A 13,588-nucleotide genomic window follows, 5' to 3' on the forward strand; every position below is an offset into this window, starting at 1 on the left:
TACGGTAATTCTCTTCGTCGTTGTCGCTATTGCTTTCTTCTGAGCTGCTTTTGTGTTCCTCGTCGTGGTGTTCGTTTCCGAAGTAGTTACGGTAATTCTCTTCGTCGTTGTTTTGGTTGGCGGTTCGGATGTCCTCGGTGGGGAGTGTTGGGTTCTTGTTTCCTTGCACAGCTGGTGTCTCCACATCATGGCCCATATGCTTTTGCCTCGCCAGGCCCTCTTCCTTCGATTTTGCTTCCGTTTCCGGGTGGTCTTGTCCACTGATTCTCTCCCCGGAAGTAGTATGAACCGGCTTCTCCCCTCCCACACTCTCATCCTCCATCCCAAACAGCCCCTTTCCATCCCCAAACAGCTCATCACTCGTCCCAGCACAGACTGCAAGGAGTTAGTACCATGATTTCTATGAACGAAAGCTAACAAGATGAAACGCTCGATCTTCAAAACAAGGGGAAACAAGAAGTACCTACCATCCATCCATTCCCTCCACTCCCCCCTCTCATCCCAAACTCCTCCTTTCCCGCCCCGTAAATCCCACCATTTATCACCAGACGAAGCAGCGATAGGCCCCTGCGGACTTCGTATATACTGCCGCATCAGCGCCCGGCCGAACTCAAAATACCACATTTCTCTCCACGTATTCCTCATCAAGCCCTCCTCACCCCTGTAATCCAACATCGCAGGCACACTAGAGCCAGGGATGATGAGATTAGTAGCGAGCTGGATTTCCGCCCAGCTAATGTTTTCTTCTGGCAGATTGTCCAAGGCGGAAAATGGGGGCGAGGGGTTAGGTGCTGATACTTGGTGCAGAGAGAAGGGCGAGCGGCTGAGGGTTAGGTCGGGGGGCAGGTGCGGTGGGGTTTTGAAGGAAGCAGCTGATAGTTTGGAGGGGGATGCTATTATGGAGGCATTGTCAAAACGCATTGATTTGACGTCTTTGGCGCTGTTATCCATGATTTGGAATATGGAACTTGCATAATCCAAACCGATCCCCAACTCATAATTCCTGCCTGGCACGGGAGGGGGAGTGTTCGAGGGTTCAGTTTTGGAGTTCATCCATTGCCGCCAGCGTGATTTGGGGGCGATGCTATTGAGGTAAAGGGCTCGGTGGTATTCCTGCTCGCCGAAGAGTTGGGAGAATATATGTTGGCTGCCGTATTTGCCTATATCTTCGAATTCGAGGAGTTCGGTGGCCAATTTGAAGATTGGGAGGAGGTCGGAGACGCGTCCCATTACCATATTTGAGTCCATAAAGTGGGGCCGATTGTACCTCCCGCTTGGATGGCGGTCTGTTTGGGGCCCGTATATATCTTTGGGCAAGGAAGATTGGGGAACAGAGTTGCAAGCTGGATCGGCGCGAGGGTTTGAGCATTGCTTTTGGGCTCCGAAGAGGACTTTCTGGGTGTATTTTGGCGAGTCGGTGGATAGATTGGCTGTTTCGTTGCTAGTCATGTTTTGTCCATATTGTTTCAACAGGAGCTCATTGGAGTCCTGGAGACCGTGAAAGAACCGATTCACAGCAACTTCGGCCGGAAGCTGGAACCAGCTCTCTATCCAACGTTAGAAAGTTGATCAAAATTTGAGTAGTGAGACACACCTTGCTCTACAACCAAAATCAAATCGTCATCATGCGCCTCCTTCCCCAAAAGAAAGCTAAATACGTTCCTGACAATGTCTGCCCCTGGTCTGGTAAATGCTCCACCTGCATCACCATAATGAATCAATGTAGGCGGTGGATAATTGAGAATTGCAGCAGACATTAGCGTCTTGCAAAGGTTCGCTGAAGCATTTGTGTCGGGGGTCGGAATAAGTAGGTGAAATTTTGGCTTCTTGACACTGCTTCCACTATTGGGATCTACTACATCGTCCCATCTATTCTGTTCGACCTGTTCGACTTCGCCGTAGTGGGATATGGCATCACTGATGCTGTATGGAACGTAGCCGCCCAGAGTTGACACTGTTAGTTGTAAATCATCCTGAAAAGGGCTGTCAGTCCATAGTCGTTCACAGCAGCAGGAAAATTCTGGAGCTTACTGCATGCCGTCTTTCAATTATGAGAAAAAGGACGCCTGTGAGAGCAAAGGCACTCCATATTGCCCTTCGTCGTATTCTTGTTGGTCTGCAGAGCAGGTTTACCAAGTGTATAGCAACGCTCTTGGCTGGAGAACTCTTCGGTTTAGCCTTGACCGCTGTATCTGGGGGATAAGGTACCGCCTCGAGACGCATGTTAGAGATTTGGACCAGAAACTTCCTATCTGAGACCCAGTGATGGTGCGAATGACTCAGGTTGGAGTATGAATTCAACACTAGAAGATATCAAAATTGAGTTTATTTCATGGCCGTTACTTGCGGACTTCTATAAGATGCTAGAAACGATAGATAAGAACTAATAAATATACTTTCTTTGGGAACGGGTGTTGTCCCGTAGGAATGTGAGCGTAAGAAGGGCAAGCACACGACTCATCACCCGAATGATTTTCAATATTTGATGGAAAGACATGCTTATAGCTTTTCGGGTATGAAACCAATTCTTTAACCATAATCCTGCAACGTCTTGGTCTTGAACCATTTCGTTTGAAGTCGGGAGCCAATCCCCGCACCAAAATGCGGAAATTCGCAGAACGTACCTAGGTAAGCAAGGGATTTCTGCCCGAGGTTTATCAAATTGGTATCATTTTTCGTGTAGCTTTAGTCTTCTCCATCGTCCTGTCATGAAGCCCCTCTTAATTTTTGCAGCTGGTTGATAAAGCCATACCCGCCCTGAGATTTCGTCTCGCCCGCACTGACATCAACATCTTCTTGTAAGGTTTCAACCCTTTGCCGTAGACGAGTATCTTGTTCCGAGTCCCGAAGCAGCTCCCTATGTCTGTCTTCTACTAGCTTGGCCAGAGACTCTACAAACCTGACTCTTGCCTTTTCTTCCGCGGTGCCCTTCCATACTACAGCCAGTTCTTTGAGCTCCTCCACTCTTTTGGCGGCAGCTTCGATGCCGTCGACAGGGTCTCCGCCAATGAGTAGATCTGCAATATCATCCCGTAACTTTCTTGATATTTGCTGGCCCTTCTCCTCTGTGCTATGCTGGTCTGAACCGGGCTCTGGAGCGGAAACGGATAAGAATGACGAGGTCACTGATACCTCGGAGGGAGGAAATGTCCATGCCATCGCATCGCCAAACGTCTTAATCACAGTATCTAATCGGGAGCGTACGAGGGTGAGTGTTCGTAGTTTCGTGATATAAGGTGGATCCGCAACGCCGGGTATTTCTTCTTGTATAGGTGTTTTCGGAGTTGTAATGATTGAAGCCCGTCTCGAATTTCCATTCACTTCTCCGCCCTTCGAGTGTTTCCTTGCAAGGTCTCCTTCCAACCCACCCGGAACAAATCTGGCCACATCGTCTTGTAATCCTTCTGTCAAGGCTTCTGATAGCCCAAGAGTTTCTCCGCGCAACACCTCAACTTCGTATGCTAACCGGCTTCCGCTTCGAAGAATCTCGTCGGTGAGTTGTGTCAGGGTGGATGTGAGTCGCGTGGTATGTGCGCTGAGCTGAGAGAGAAGCGTCTGGGTTTGTGCGGACAATTCTGCGAGAGGGACACTGCCCCTTGGAGATTGAGAGGCATTCGGGGTCTGGAGGGAGGGGAGAGTGGCATTGAGATAATCGGCGGGGTCGAATGAGGGGTTCAAGAATGGTCGCAGGGCCGGGTCTGCAATCTGTGTGGATTTGGGCTGGATAGTAATGCTGGGTGTGGATTTCAGCGGTTGTGCGGTTCTTGATGAGGCATTACTTGCTTGTCGTCGTGGAGGCATAACGATTTACGAAGGCTTCGTCACCGTGCTTGGAGATGGAGAATATGGGAGTGGACAATAGATAGGTAGGTACGGTGCTTTGGGGGTGCCGTGCCGTGGTGTTTCTATTCTCGCAGAGCTTACTTACCGTACCGTACCGTATATGTGGGGTGGGGTAGAAGGGGGGCGTTTGGCGTTCTTGCTTGTTTGGACGACCTCGACGTGGCTGGCATCTACGAGTACCCACCTACCGTACAATCTTCTACTTCACACCAAGCTGAGAATTCGGGTTTCGACCAGGTGCAAGTGAAGCTATTCAGACTACCAACAGGTGAAGGGTCTGGATAGGTGCACTTATGAGGTCACATTCACTTCTACTTAGGTTAGGTACCGAGTAGGTAGGCAGCGCTTGCTCTTGATTGGCTACTCGAGTAGCTTATGCCTTCTAGCACAAGGCTGCGCAGCTGCTGCCTTCGATGGGACCGATATACCCAAATATCTGAAGTTTGAATTCCACTTCTACTTGTATTTGCACACCGTCAACTTTTGGCATTCGACGTTATCATCTTCTTCTAATCATCTTCTCGTCATTCCGCACAAAAAGAGCTTTCGATAGCTTCTATTTGTCGCAAGAACGGCATCGCTAGACCGCCTCGACGAATCGATTGAATGGTTCGCAGCCTGGCCTCGCCATTCACTTTTCTCTCGTGACGCATTTGCATATAAAATCAAAGATAGCCTCCCACCATCAACGAGCGGCTCGATTTTTTTTTCAAACATAGACCGCGGTAGCCAAAGGCCCTCTCCAATATTTATGACAACGCAGCGATCTGTCCTGCAACTATTGCTCTTCAGCCTTCGTCGTAAAGCCATTACTCCACATCTCGATACACCCCGCAGTCATGCCTCGAAAGGCATATATTGCTGATGTTGCGAAAGTTACCGCGCAAGAGATACCCGGCATCAACAGCATTGCGAAGGGTAGCGAAGATGGAGATCTCAACATCTGCTTTCTTCCCTCTTCTGGCATAGCAATTGAGATTGGCCTGCTTGCTTTGGGTATGTCTCTATGTCTCTGCATCTTTCACCATCCTGAAATCTGCTACTGCTCTTACAGGGCCTACTTGTCTTTGGCAAAATCTACACTTCCTAACTTCCTGCACAATGCTGTTTCATATAATTGCACTCTTCAATTGCTACATGTTGTTAATTCCTCACAGATGTCAGCGAATACCCCGATGGAAACACATATATGATTTCTACAATATCCGAGAATGTGCCAGAAGGTGTTAACAACTCTCTGGATGCTGTACAAGAGACGTCTGCGGGAATGTCAATTCCAGATTTAGTCGCTGCGATCTCGAAGAAGTTACTCAAGCTCCTGGCTACGGGGTCTCGAGAGGACCCGCTTGACTTAGACGGTGCTTCCGACGCAGTCTCAGATATGGAGATGACGGACGATGAATCCGAAAATTACAGTTCAGATGATGACTGGGGCATGGATCCGTCAGGTGGAGGAAGAGCAATGTCCACGACAATCAAGCTAAGTCCACAAGATGCTGCCAAGATTAATCGACGCATCAGAGCAGATCTGCGAGCTGTCAAGCTGGCTGGATTCAGAATAGGAATTTTGAACGGGTTGAAGGCCGACTCTGTGTCTAGTATGCTTAGTATTTCCGTCCAGGTTGCTAAACTTGGACTTTCCGACGAAGCCATCCAAGCTTGGGATTTAGAGCCCCAGCAGTACATAGTACTTTTGATTCGATATTCCAACGGCTACAAGGACTTTGAGACCATTATGAAGGAGGCCGCCAAGTCGGCAGACATTGATTTCCGAATCGGGTTCAGCAACAAATATAAACCTACACATCTCGAAGCTGTTGTAGCATTTACAGAACTTGCCAAAAACGCCCAAGATTCCCCTGAGGCTGCGAATGCAGATTCGGAAAAACTGGAAAAGAAAGCCGCGGGCTTTTCAAATCTCTTTATCAGCAGCTCTTTGAACGAGTTTATCAATCAGACATTCATCTCTCTACTCAAGATCCGAGATAGTATTGGCGTGAATTGGCTTGGTGCAAAGTCTTGGTACAACGACAATCAATCACGAATAGATGTCCCGAGTGCTGAGTTACCAGAGGAATATTACGTCAAGGACGTACACGAAAGTACTATGCCGGACATGTTGGCGAAGGACCACCTCGATGATGACCAAGCGACACAGATCTCTGTACCTCTCATTGCTGCGCAATTTTCTTTGCGGTATTTGGTTCGCTGTACAGAGTATTGTCTTGTTTGTCATGACAAGATTGAAGAACAATTTGACGCGCTGAAGCCATATGTGTGCAGCAAGCCGCTCTGCCTCTACCAATACATGAGTCTGGGATTTGGACCAAGTGTTGAGCATGAGATCATGACTCAGCCATATGTTGTGGATCTCCTGGTCAGCTTCTGTTATTCAAGCGCAATGGTAAATTCGCTCTTTTGATACGTGACTTAAGCTGACATCGGAATTGATAGAACCAAAGACTTCGAGAATATCCTACTGGTATGAGTCTTGCAGTACCCGCAGTCATAGATCGTCGTACCAATTACCAGGCAAGTATGCGCCAACGTGATGCACAACAGCCAGGCAAGACACTCGGCTTTAGTGACGAATCCGCCGAGATCTTAACGGACGTCAAGGTAGACTTCAATCGCCACGAAGTTGTATTTGATGGGAGTCAAGGGGAAAGCCCTGTCCGCAAAGGCGATTGGGTCATTGTGACAACTGGTGGTATGTTGAGTTGTGTTCATATTATAGTTTGTCATGGAGGTTAATACTTTTATAGGTCGACCTGCGGATCACTATCGTGTTCAGGACACATCCCTGTTTCCCACAATCCAGCTGGCTGAAACTGCTGTCACTCAGAAAGCGGCTGATTCCATGTCTGTAAACACGCCTGTCGATGCACCCGTTGTTGCGACCCCTGCCACAACCCCACCGCCACCGTTTTTGATTCCAGCAACATTTCAAATATACAATAAAAATTTTGACGACATGGATGACATTTCCAAGTCGGAGACGATCATCACTCTTCTCGAGACTTTGCCATCTGTTGTAGAGATGAGAACATATCTCACTCAGCAGTGTCGCCGCTCTGAACCTAGTCTCTTTGCCTGGAATGATCGTGTATCGCCAGCAGCTTTGGGATTACTTCGGTGGATTATCGCTTCCAATCGTTCATGCATCGTGCAGGTCGATAGGTGCCCAGGCCAAGATGATCAAGACGTTGCTAAGGCTAAAGTCAAGCTTGACCAGAGAATCTCTGGTATATCTGAGCATTGGGTTCAATTCCGATTCGCTCAAGGTGCCCCAGACAAGGAGCAGAAATTCTTGAACGCTCTTAAGACACAACAAGCAAAGCTTGATCCCAAACATCCAACTTTGTTTGCGTGGCATGGCAGCCCACTTCAAAACTGGCATAGCATCATTCGAAGTGGACTAGACTTTAAGGAAACCCTCCACGGCAGAGCGTATGGTCACGGGATTTATCATGCACTTGATCAGAATATTTCTGTTGGCTACGCAATGCAGAGTACTGTAAGTCGCAATTTTCTTATTCTTGTACAAACGCTTGTGACTAAACTTGCTGGATACTAATGTACGTATATAGACATCCTGGCAGGGATCTGTCCTGAAAATAAATTCAGCAATGAGTTTGAATGAGATAGTGAACTGGTCAGTCAATTTCCCCTGTAAAAAGCCATGTTCTACTGTGTGAGCTATTCCACCGCGTTTGGGGTCCCGGCTCCCAACACAGTTTATAGCCTCTTTAGCTACCAAGACCAATTCGGTTCTTCATCAACTAATAGGTTTAGCAGTCCTTCGGAGTTTATAAGTTCTACACCTTATCTAGTAGTGCAGCACATCGACTGGATCCAATGCAGATATCTTCTGGTTCAAGTCTCAGGGGCCGCTGGTAGGGATTCACAGAATATAGCAGCTCAAAATCCAGCTGATCCGGGCTTTATGTATGTGCCACTTTAGCCTCTTACAATAATACACAGCTAATGTATATGGCAGTGAAACTAGTTCTTCCCTGGAAGTCGCACAAGATCCCAAATTTACAGCGAGATCTACCATCAACAAGGCGATTGGTGTCCCACAGTGTGCTATCTTAACGTCTCGGAGTTTCCGCGTTGACAATACGGATGATACTCGACAAAATAAGAGACGCAAGCATTCTATTACGGTTGAGAAATTATCGACAGTTGCAGCGAGTGATTCCGATGAGATGGAAGATTTGATATTTCTCTTATCTGACGAAGAAGATAATATTGAGAGAGGCAAGGGTAAGGAAGAGGAACTGGTTGTGTTGTAAGTTTGCCTTATTCGGCGAGAGTGGGGATACAGGCTCAGATTTGTTAACAATCTTTCAGAGGTTCAACATTAAAGCTTTCTCCCAAGACCGATTTTGTCCCAGGTTCCCTTGATCAATCAAGTCTTCCGATGTTAGAGCCACCGGCGTATGCGACAACAATGGCTACCAAAGCTTTGAACAGGAATTTGAAGGAGGTTCTGGAAGTTCAGAAAAAGATTCCGCTTCACGAGCTAGGCTGGTACATCGATGCCAATTTGATCAACAACGTCTATCAGTGGATTGTGGAGCTGCACTCTTTTGAGCCAAATCTACCCATTGCGAAGGACATGAAGAATGCCGGAATCACTAGCGTCGTTCTTGAAATCCGGTTCGGAAAGGACTATCCCCACTCTCCACCGTTCGTAAGAGTCATTCGGCCTCGATTCTTACCCTTCATGAACGGAGGGGGTGGTCATGTTACTGGCGGTGGTGCGATGTGTATGGAGCTGCTTACTAACTCTGGCTGGAGCGCCGTCTCATCTATTGAGAGCGTCCTTCTCCAGGTGCGCATGGCAATCTCAAACCTCGAACCAAAACCCGCGCGTCTAGAAAGCCAGGGTAAGCAGCAGCAGCGCGACTACGGGATCCATGAGGCAATTGATGCTTATCGCCGTGCTTGTGCAACACATGGATGGCAGGTCCCTCCTGACTTTGGTGACTTCGGTACGGGCAATGTATCGAGCGGGTCTGGTGGAAACTAAAGAGGTGTTTATTAAGCGACGATCATATTGCAATGGAAATAGAGGGCAAAATGGGTTTGCGGGGGTTTACTTTAGAGCATGGTGTTTGGGAGGTCCTTCAAAGTTCGGCGGGCGTTAATGACATTTGGCAAAAAGAAGTCTGGCGAGCATACATAAATAACCATAGCCTTTGAGGATTGAGTCTGCAAATGATGAATAAAATAGATGTAGAAACACCTGCAGGCTATTGTGATATGTCCCGAGTTGAATACAAAGTATATATAAACACGCTTCCGAGAATAAAGCTAGATGATTACTGACTGGAGCGGAAAGGCGATCAGTCAGTCCTTGAATAGCAAGTCTGAGGTATGGTATGGTTTGTTGCACTGCATTTTGAGGCTCTATCTCAACTCAGGGGTAATAAACCCTAAATACCTCGGTAGCGAACGGGAGCCAATCAGAGGAATCAGAAAGTGACAAGGCTCGGAAGTCGGAAAAAAGACGGACCGAGCCCAGAAGGTGCAGGGATTAGGTAGGGTAGGCATCATGTGTGCGAACTTGCGAAGCTGGAGAAGGGATCAAGACCATCCCATCATCTCTCTTCCATAACCTCCTGTCAATTCTTGAAAGTCTACCTACAACAGCCACGTTATAGTTGCATTCGAATGTAACTAATTCCGGTCCGGGTGAACGACCTATACCTATAGCATATTTGCTACTCCGTTCTTAGCTTACCGCTCTCTCTACAATACATTGCTCAGTCCGAAAGAAAATCCGGCTTTTGAATCCCACAAACGTCTACAATCTACAAATTTACAACTGCAGACTTACAATTCCTCCTTCTTTACGGCAGCTCAGCTGCAACTACCATGGCCATGAGTCAATCACCTCAACTATCCCCAGTTATGGGCGCCTCCCACAGAGTCGATCGACACCACTCCAATAGCCCTCCTCAGCAACAACTCTCTAAAAGAGACAAGAAGCGGACTCTACTCGCAGATCGCCTGGCCGAGATAACCTCTCAGTTCTCTTCGAATCGAGATGCACACTACCGCGAGCAGCTCCAAGCCCTCCAAATCGACATGAACCTGATTATGGACGCCGACGCGCATGGCAATAGTCCCCTCCCGAGCATGCCATATCAAATTGAAGGCTTAGTTCAAGATAACATAAAGAGGACTATGATGAAGTCGATTGGGCCGAATCCTCCTCCTAGAGCTGGCAAGGTTTATATGGATTTTGCGAGGGAGGTCAATGATGCTATGGAGGAGAGAGATACTGCTTTGACTTTACACGACGTACGTGTATGCCCCTCTTTATTGTTTTGAGTGATCTAATACTTCTGCAGAGAGACTTCAATGTTAAATTGAGTGAGCTCAAAGCAGAGCATGCTTATAGACTGAAGCTTGCCGCCTCCGAACACAAAGCCCTTTCCACCACCTTGCGCGATCGATTGATCAATAGCGTCACGAATAAGAAGAATCGACTATCAAGAGATAAGGAAACAATGGAAATTGGCGAGAGCAATGCGCTGCTGTTACATCCAAGTCAATTCGGAATCGCGAATCCCGCCAGCCCAGGTGGAATTCACGGCAAGCGAGCTACAAGACATCGCCGAGAGGCAGACGAACTACCAACCTTCAGCGAGGGCAGCAAGCGAAAGCGCAAAGCTGTAGAGAGTGACGAATCTCCAGCTCCGACACGGCCGCGAATGGATAACGGCAGCAGTACCCCTCTTTGGTTCGCCGAGAAGCAAAACCTCACAACCCAACAAGTCGACTCGCCCCTCTACAGCATCGACAAGCTCTTCACCGACAAAGAGCTAGCAATGACCTACAACGTCGCCGCTCTCGCCGCACACACACACATGCAACGACACCCCCCATTCTCTGATGTCACAGACTCCCCACCCAATGGCAAATCCGAAGACAGCTCCGAGCACGGCGCGCTGGACCCAGATAACGAAGATGACGACTCTCTCCCTGGTGGCACGTCCATGGAACGGCAGTACTCACATGCCACTCGAAGTACACGCGGAGCTGCACTCCCAAATTACAGTACAGGCCTTGGTATCGACGCTCTAGACGACCTCAACTTCCCCGGCAACTTCCAAGCCATAACCCGCCAGATCCCCAAGATGCCTAACATCCTCGCTATAACCACACAAAAAGTGCTCGGGAAAGGTGAAGCTTCTAATGCACCCGCGGCACTGAGTGCCGATGACGCAGCAGCTGAACTCGATATGATAAGACGAGCGCGCGCTTACAATGATGCGAAAGGCCTGGGCAGCAATCTCGATATCGATGGTGGGGGGCACGAGCTGCTGCAGAATGTGACGGAGCCTAGGACGTATAAATATTGGCTTAAAGCCGATGCTGTTGCGAGGCACGATCATGACGATATGGAGGGTGGTGGGGAGATGATGGACAAGCAGCGGAGCCGAGATACAAGTGAGATGCATATGGGAGGCGTGAGTATGAGTCGTGTACCGACGGGGGATGGGACTACTAGTAGTCGAGGGAGGAGGATCAAGCCTATTGGGAAGGAGGGGTGAGTTATGTTACGGAGTATATATTTCTGGTTGGGTTTGTAATTAGGGCTGGTGGGTAGGTTACTTTAGGGCGTTGGGTACTGGGATGGGATGGGATAAAATACCAAGCTACAGAACATCGAAGAGCAAGTTTCAAGTTTCAGATACATCGTTTTGGCCTTCGACTCCATACATGCAGCACGTGCTCTTATCCAGTTGCAAGATTTCGGAAGAGTTGCAAGTGCCTATATATTCCTGCCTGCCCACTGGTCCCAATTACTGAACTGCAACTTACTGATCTTCTGTCATATGAAGAAATCACGTTCTGCCACCAAGACAAGTGCAAACTATTCAGCTCGCGCACCACTCACTCATTCACCTGTTCTCTCAAATCTTACCTCGTTTCTCAAGTGAAAGCCCGCTGTGAACTTACTGTCAAAGAAAGTCATCACACATTTGCTGTCATCTTTATCATTCATTCATTCATTCATTCTGTTCTAATTCAGTTCTTTTCATTTTCGTTTTCCAGTATCGGATAGAGTAAACTTCTAGATGCATGGGGAAGGTTATGCTGTACCGTCGTATGTACATATGGAGCTGTTGAGATCAATCGGCGCATAAGTGTCCGCGCGGACACAACATTCTGGGATGACTTGATCTCTGTCTCTTCTTGGGATTTGTAAAGGTGGGAAGAGGAGAGGAGAGTAAAGGAGGGGTAGATATACATATTTTGAATTTGTACATGAGTGTAGATTGAGGTAGTGAGTGAGTGAACGAGGTGGGGGAAGGGTAGGTATTTACAGCTTTGTCTGCCGTATACTCGGGGTATATAAACTGGTTTTCGGAGAGTCTTGGAAGGCCACTAGATACGAAATTTGTCGGTTCGAGTAGCTCGGGGTTATTGGACCATGTTGTGTGTGAGCAGTATCGTGCTTCGTTTCTTTAAGTTTATTTGCTATATGAATCACATTTCTGGAAGCGAATTAAAGGTGCTGCGGTGAGCTAAAGGACATTTGTGACTTGAGGAGATGGTGCGAATGTTTGTTGTTAAAGACCATTCTGCCGTTAACTTTCCCATACGGTCGTTTGCTGAAAGTGCTGAAAAAGTGAGTATTCTTAGACTTTGGATCTAGGGCCTGTGTTGATTGGTTGTTCAACGGGATGGATGGATTTGCGAACTGCTGAGATCGATCGTAAGCTGATGTTTTGGAATCCTTGCTCCCACGAGCTTTGAAAGTCGAGCTCCCACGAGCGACTGAATGTATGCTCCCACGAGCGGCCAACTCCCACGAGTGGCTTGTTGAGTGTACGAACAGGAAACGCTTCTCCGTCTTCTCTTAAAGCGTTCGTGGGCATGTTAGAACGCGATAGCTTTTCATGCTGCTGGTGTATTATTTGGAAACTTTTATTTCGTATTGGATGTGAGAGGATGAAGTTCGAGCAATGGGGGGTATATATACGCATTTCGGGGTTGAATGGGGGTAGAGAGGATTTGTGGTGTTTGATCTGATATTCACTACATATCGAGCGCCTAGTTCTTGATTGCCACTACTTTTACCCTGACGCCTTCGGCTGCCATTCGTTTATATATATCATAGATAGAGCTTCGTTTTTTGATTCAATCTGTAGATATATGGATATCAGAAATCCCAAAGTTGCGCTAGTTTTAAGGTGTTACGCGCAAGTACCTACCTCGGTTATGATGCAGTTTTCATAAGCTTTTGCAGGGGATGCTGAAAGTTCAGGCGAGGGGTGGGGTTGCTTGGGTATATTTAAGTCATATACGTAGGGTGTTATTGTTAAGTGATGTTTTACTGTCAAGTTTCTTGTTGCTGTCAAGAGTTCCGAGAAAGAGTGACTGGGACTGCATTGCTAACTTTAGTGTGGGTAAATCTCGCTAGAGAATTAGGGGTAGTGTACTCGTAAAGAGCCCTGTCTACAAGTTAGATTCACGTAATGGGTTGACTGGGCGCATGAAAATCGGTGCCGGTATAAGAAACACGAGGCTTGCAGCTCTATAAACTAAATTGCTTGCTGGAATTAGCGTTGTTGATTTATTTCTCTCCAATGTTTCGTAGTTATTAGAAGGTTGGCACTTGTTTGGGCACAATAAGGTACACACCAACAACAAATCGCACAACTTGCGGGGCTTTCAAGAAACAACCCCACCACAATAACTTCGTCCCCTCGTTCTCGGG

The 13,588-nt window shown here is 47.6% G+C and overlaps 4 protein-coding genes across 4 annotated transcripts; 2 read left to right on the plus strand and 2 right to left on the minus strand.

The window, feature by feature from the left end:
* Positions 1-91: 91 nt before the first annotated feature.
* Positions 92-2,223, minus strand: LHYA1_G005093 (uncharacterized protein; the record flags this gene model as incomplete). The annotated part of the gene is made up of 4 exons (XM_031150043.1): positions 92-375; positions 468-1,547; positions 1,595-1,973; positions 2,032-2,223. Coding segments are annotated over 4 exons (1,935 nt in total), but the record flags the coding sequence as incomplete, so codon positions are not given.
* Positions 2,224-2,706: 483 nt separating this feature from the next.
* On the minus strand, positions 2,707-3,801 carry LHYA1_G005094 (uncharacterized protein; the record flags this gene model as incomplete). The annotated part of the gene is made up of 1 exon (XM_031150044.1): positions 2,707-3,801. One exon carries the CDS (start codon positions 3,799-3,801, stop codon positions 2,707-2,709), a length of 1,095 nt encoding a protein of 364 aa, XP_031004298.1.
* An 881-nt stretch (positions 3,802-4,682) lies between these two features.
* UBE2Q2 (Ubiquitin-conjugating enzyme E2) lies at positions 4,683-8,881 on the plus strand (the record flags this gene model as incomplete). The annotated part of the gene is made up of 8 exons (XM_031150045.1): positions 4,683-4,839; positions 5,001-6,247; positions 6,298-6,553; positions 6,609-7,360; positions 7,434-7,498; positions 7,642-7,791; positions 7,844-8,137; positions 8,200-8,881. The coding sequence occupies 8 exons, from the start codon at positions 4,683-4,685 to the stop codon at positions 8,879-8,881; spliced, it is 3,603 nt and encodes a 1,200-aa protein (XP_031004299.1).
* Positions 8,882-9,729: 848 nt separating this feature from the next.
* On the plus strand, positions 9,730-11,414 carry LHYA1_G005096 (uncharacterized protein; the record flags this gene model as incomplete). The annotated part of the gene is made up of 2 exons (XM_031150046.1): positions 9,730-10,158; positions 10,209-11,414. 2 exons carry the CDS (start codon positions 9,730-9,732, stop codon positions 11,412-11,414), a joined length of 1,635 nt encoding a protein of 544 aa, XP_031004300.1.
* Positions 11,415-13,588: the final 2,174 nt, after the last annotated feature.

The sequence above is a fragment of the Lachnellula hyalina genome, assembly GCF_007821495.1.
Source record: "Lachnellula hyalina strain CBS 185.66 chromosome Unknown contig00093, whole genome shotgun sequence".
NCBI classification, from domain to species: Eukaryota; Fungi; Ascomycota; class Leotiomycetes; order Helotiales; family Lachnaceae; genus Lachnellula; species Lachnellula hyalina.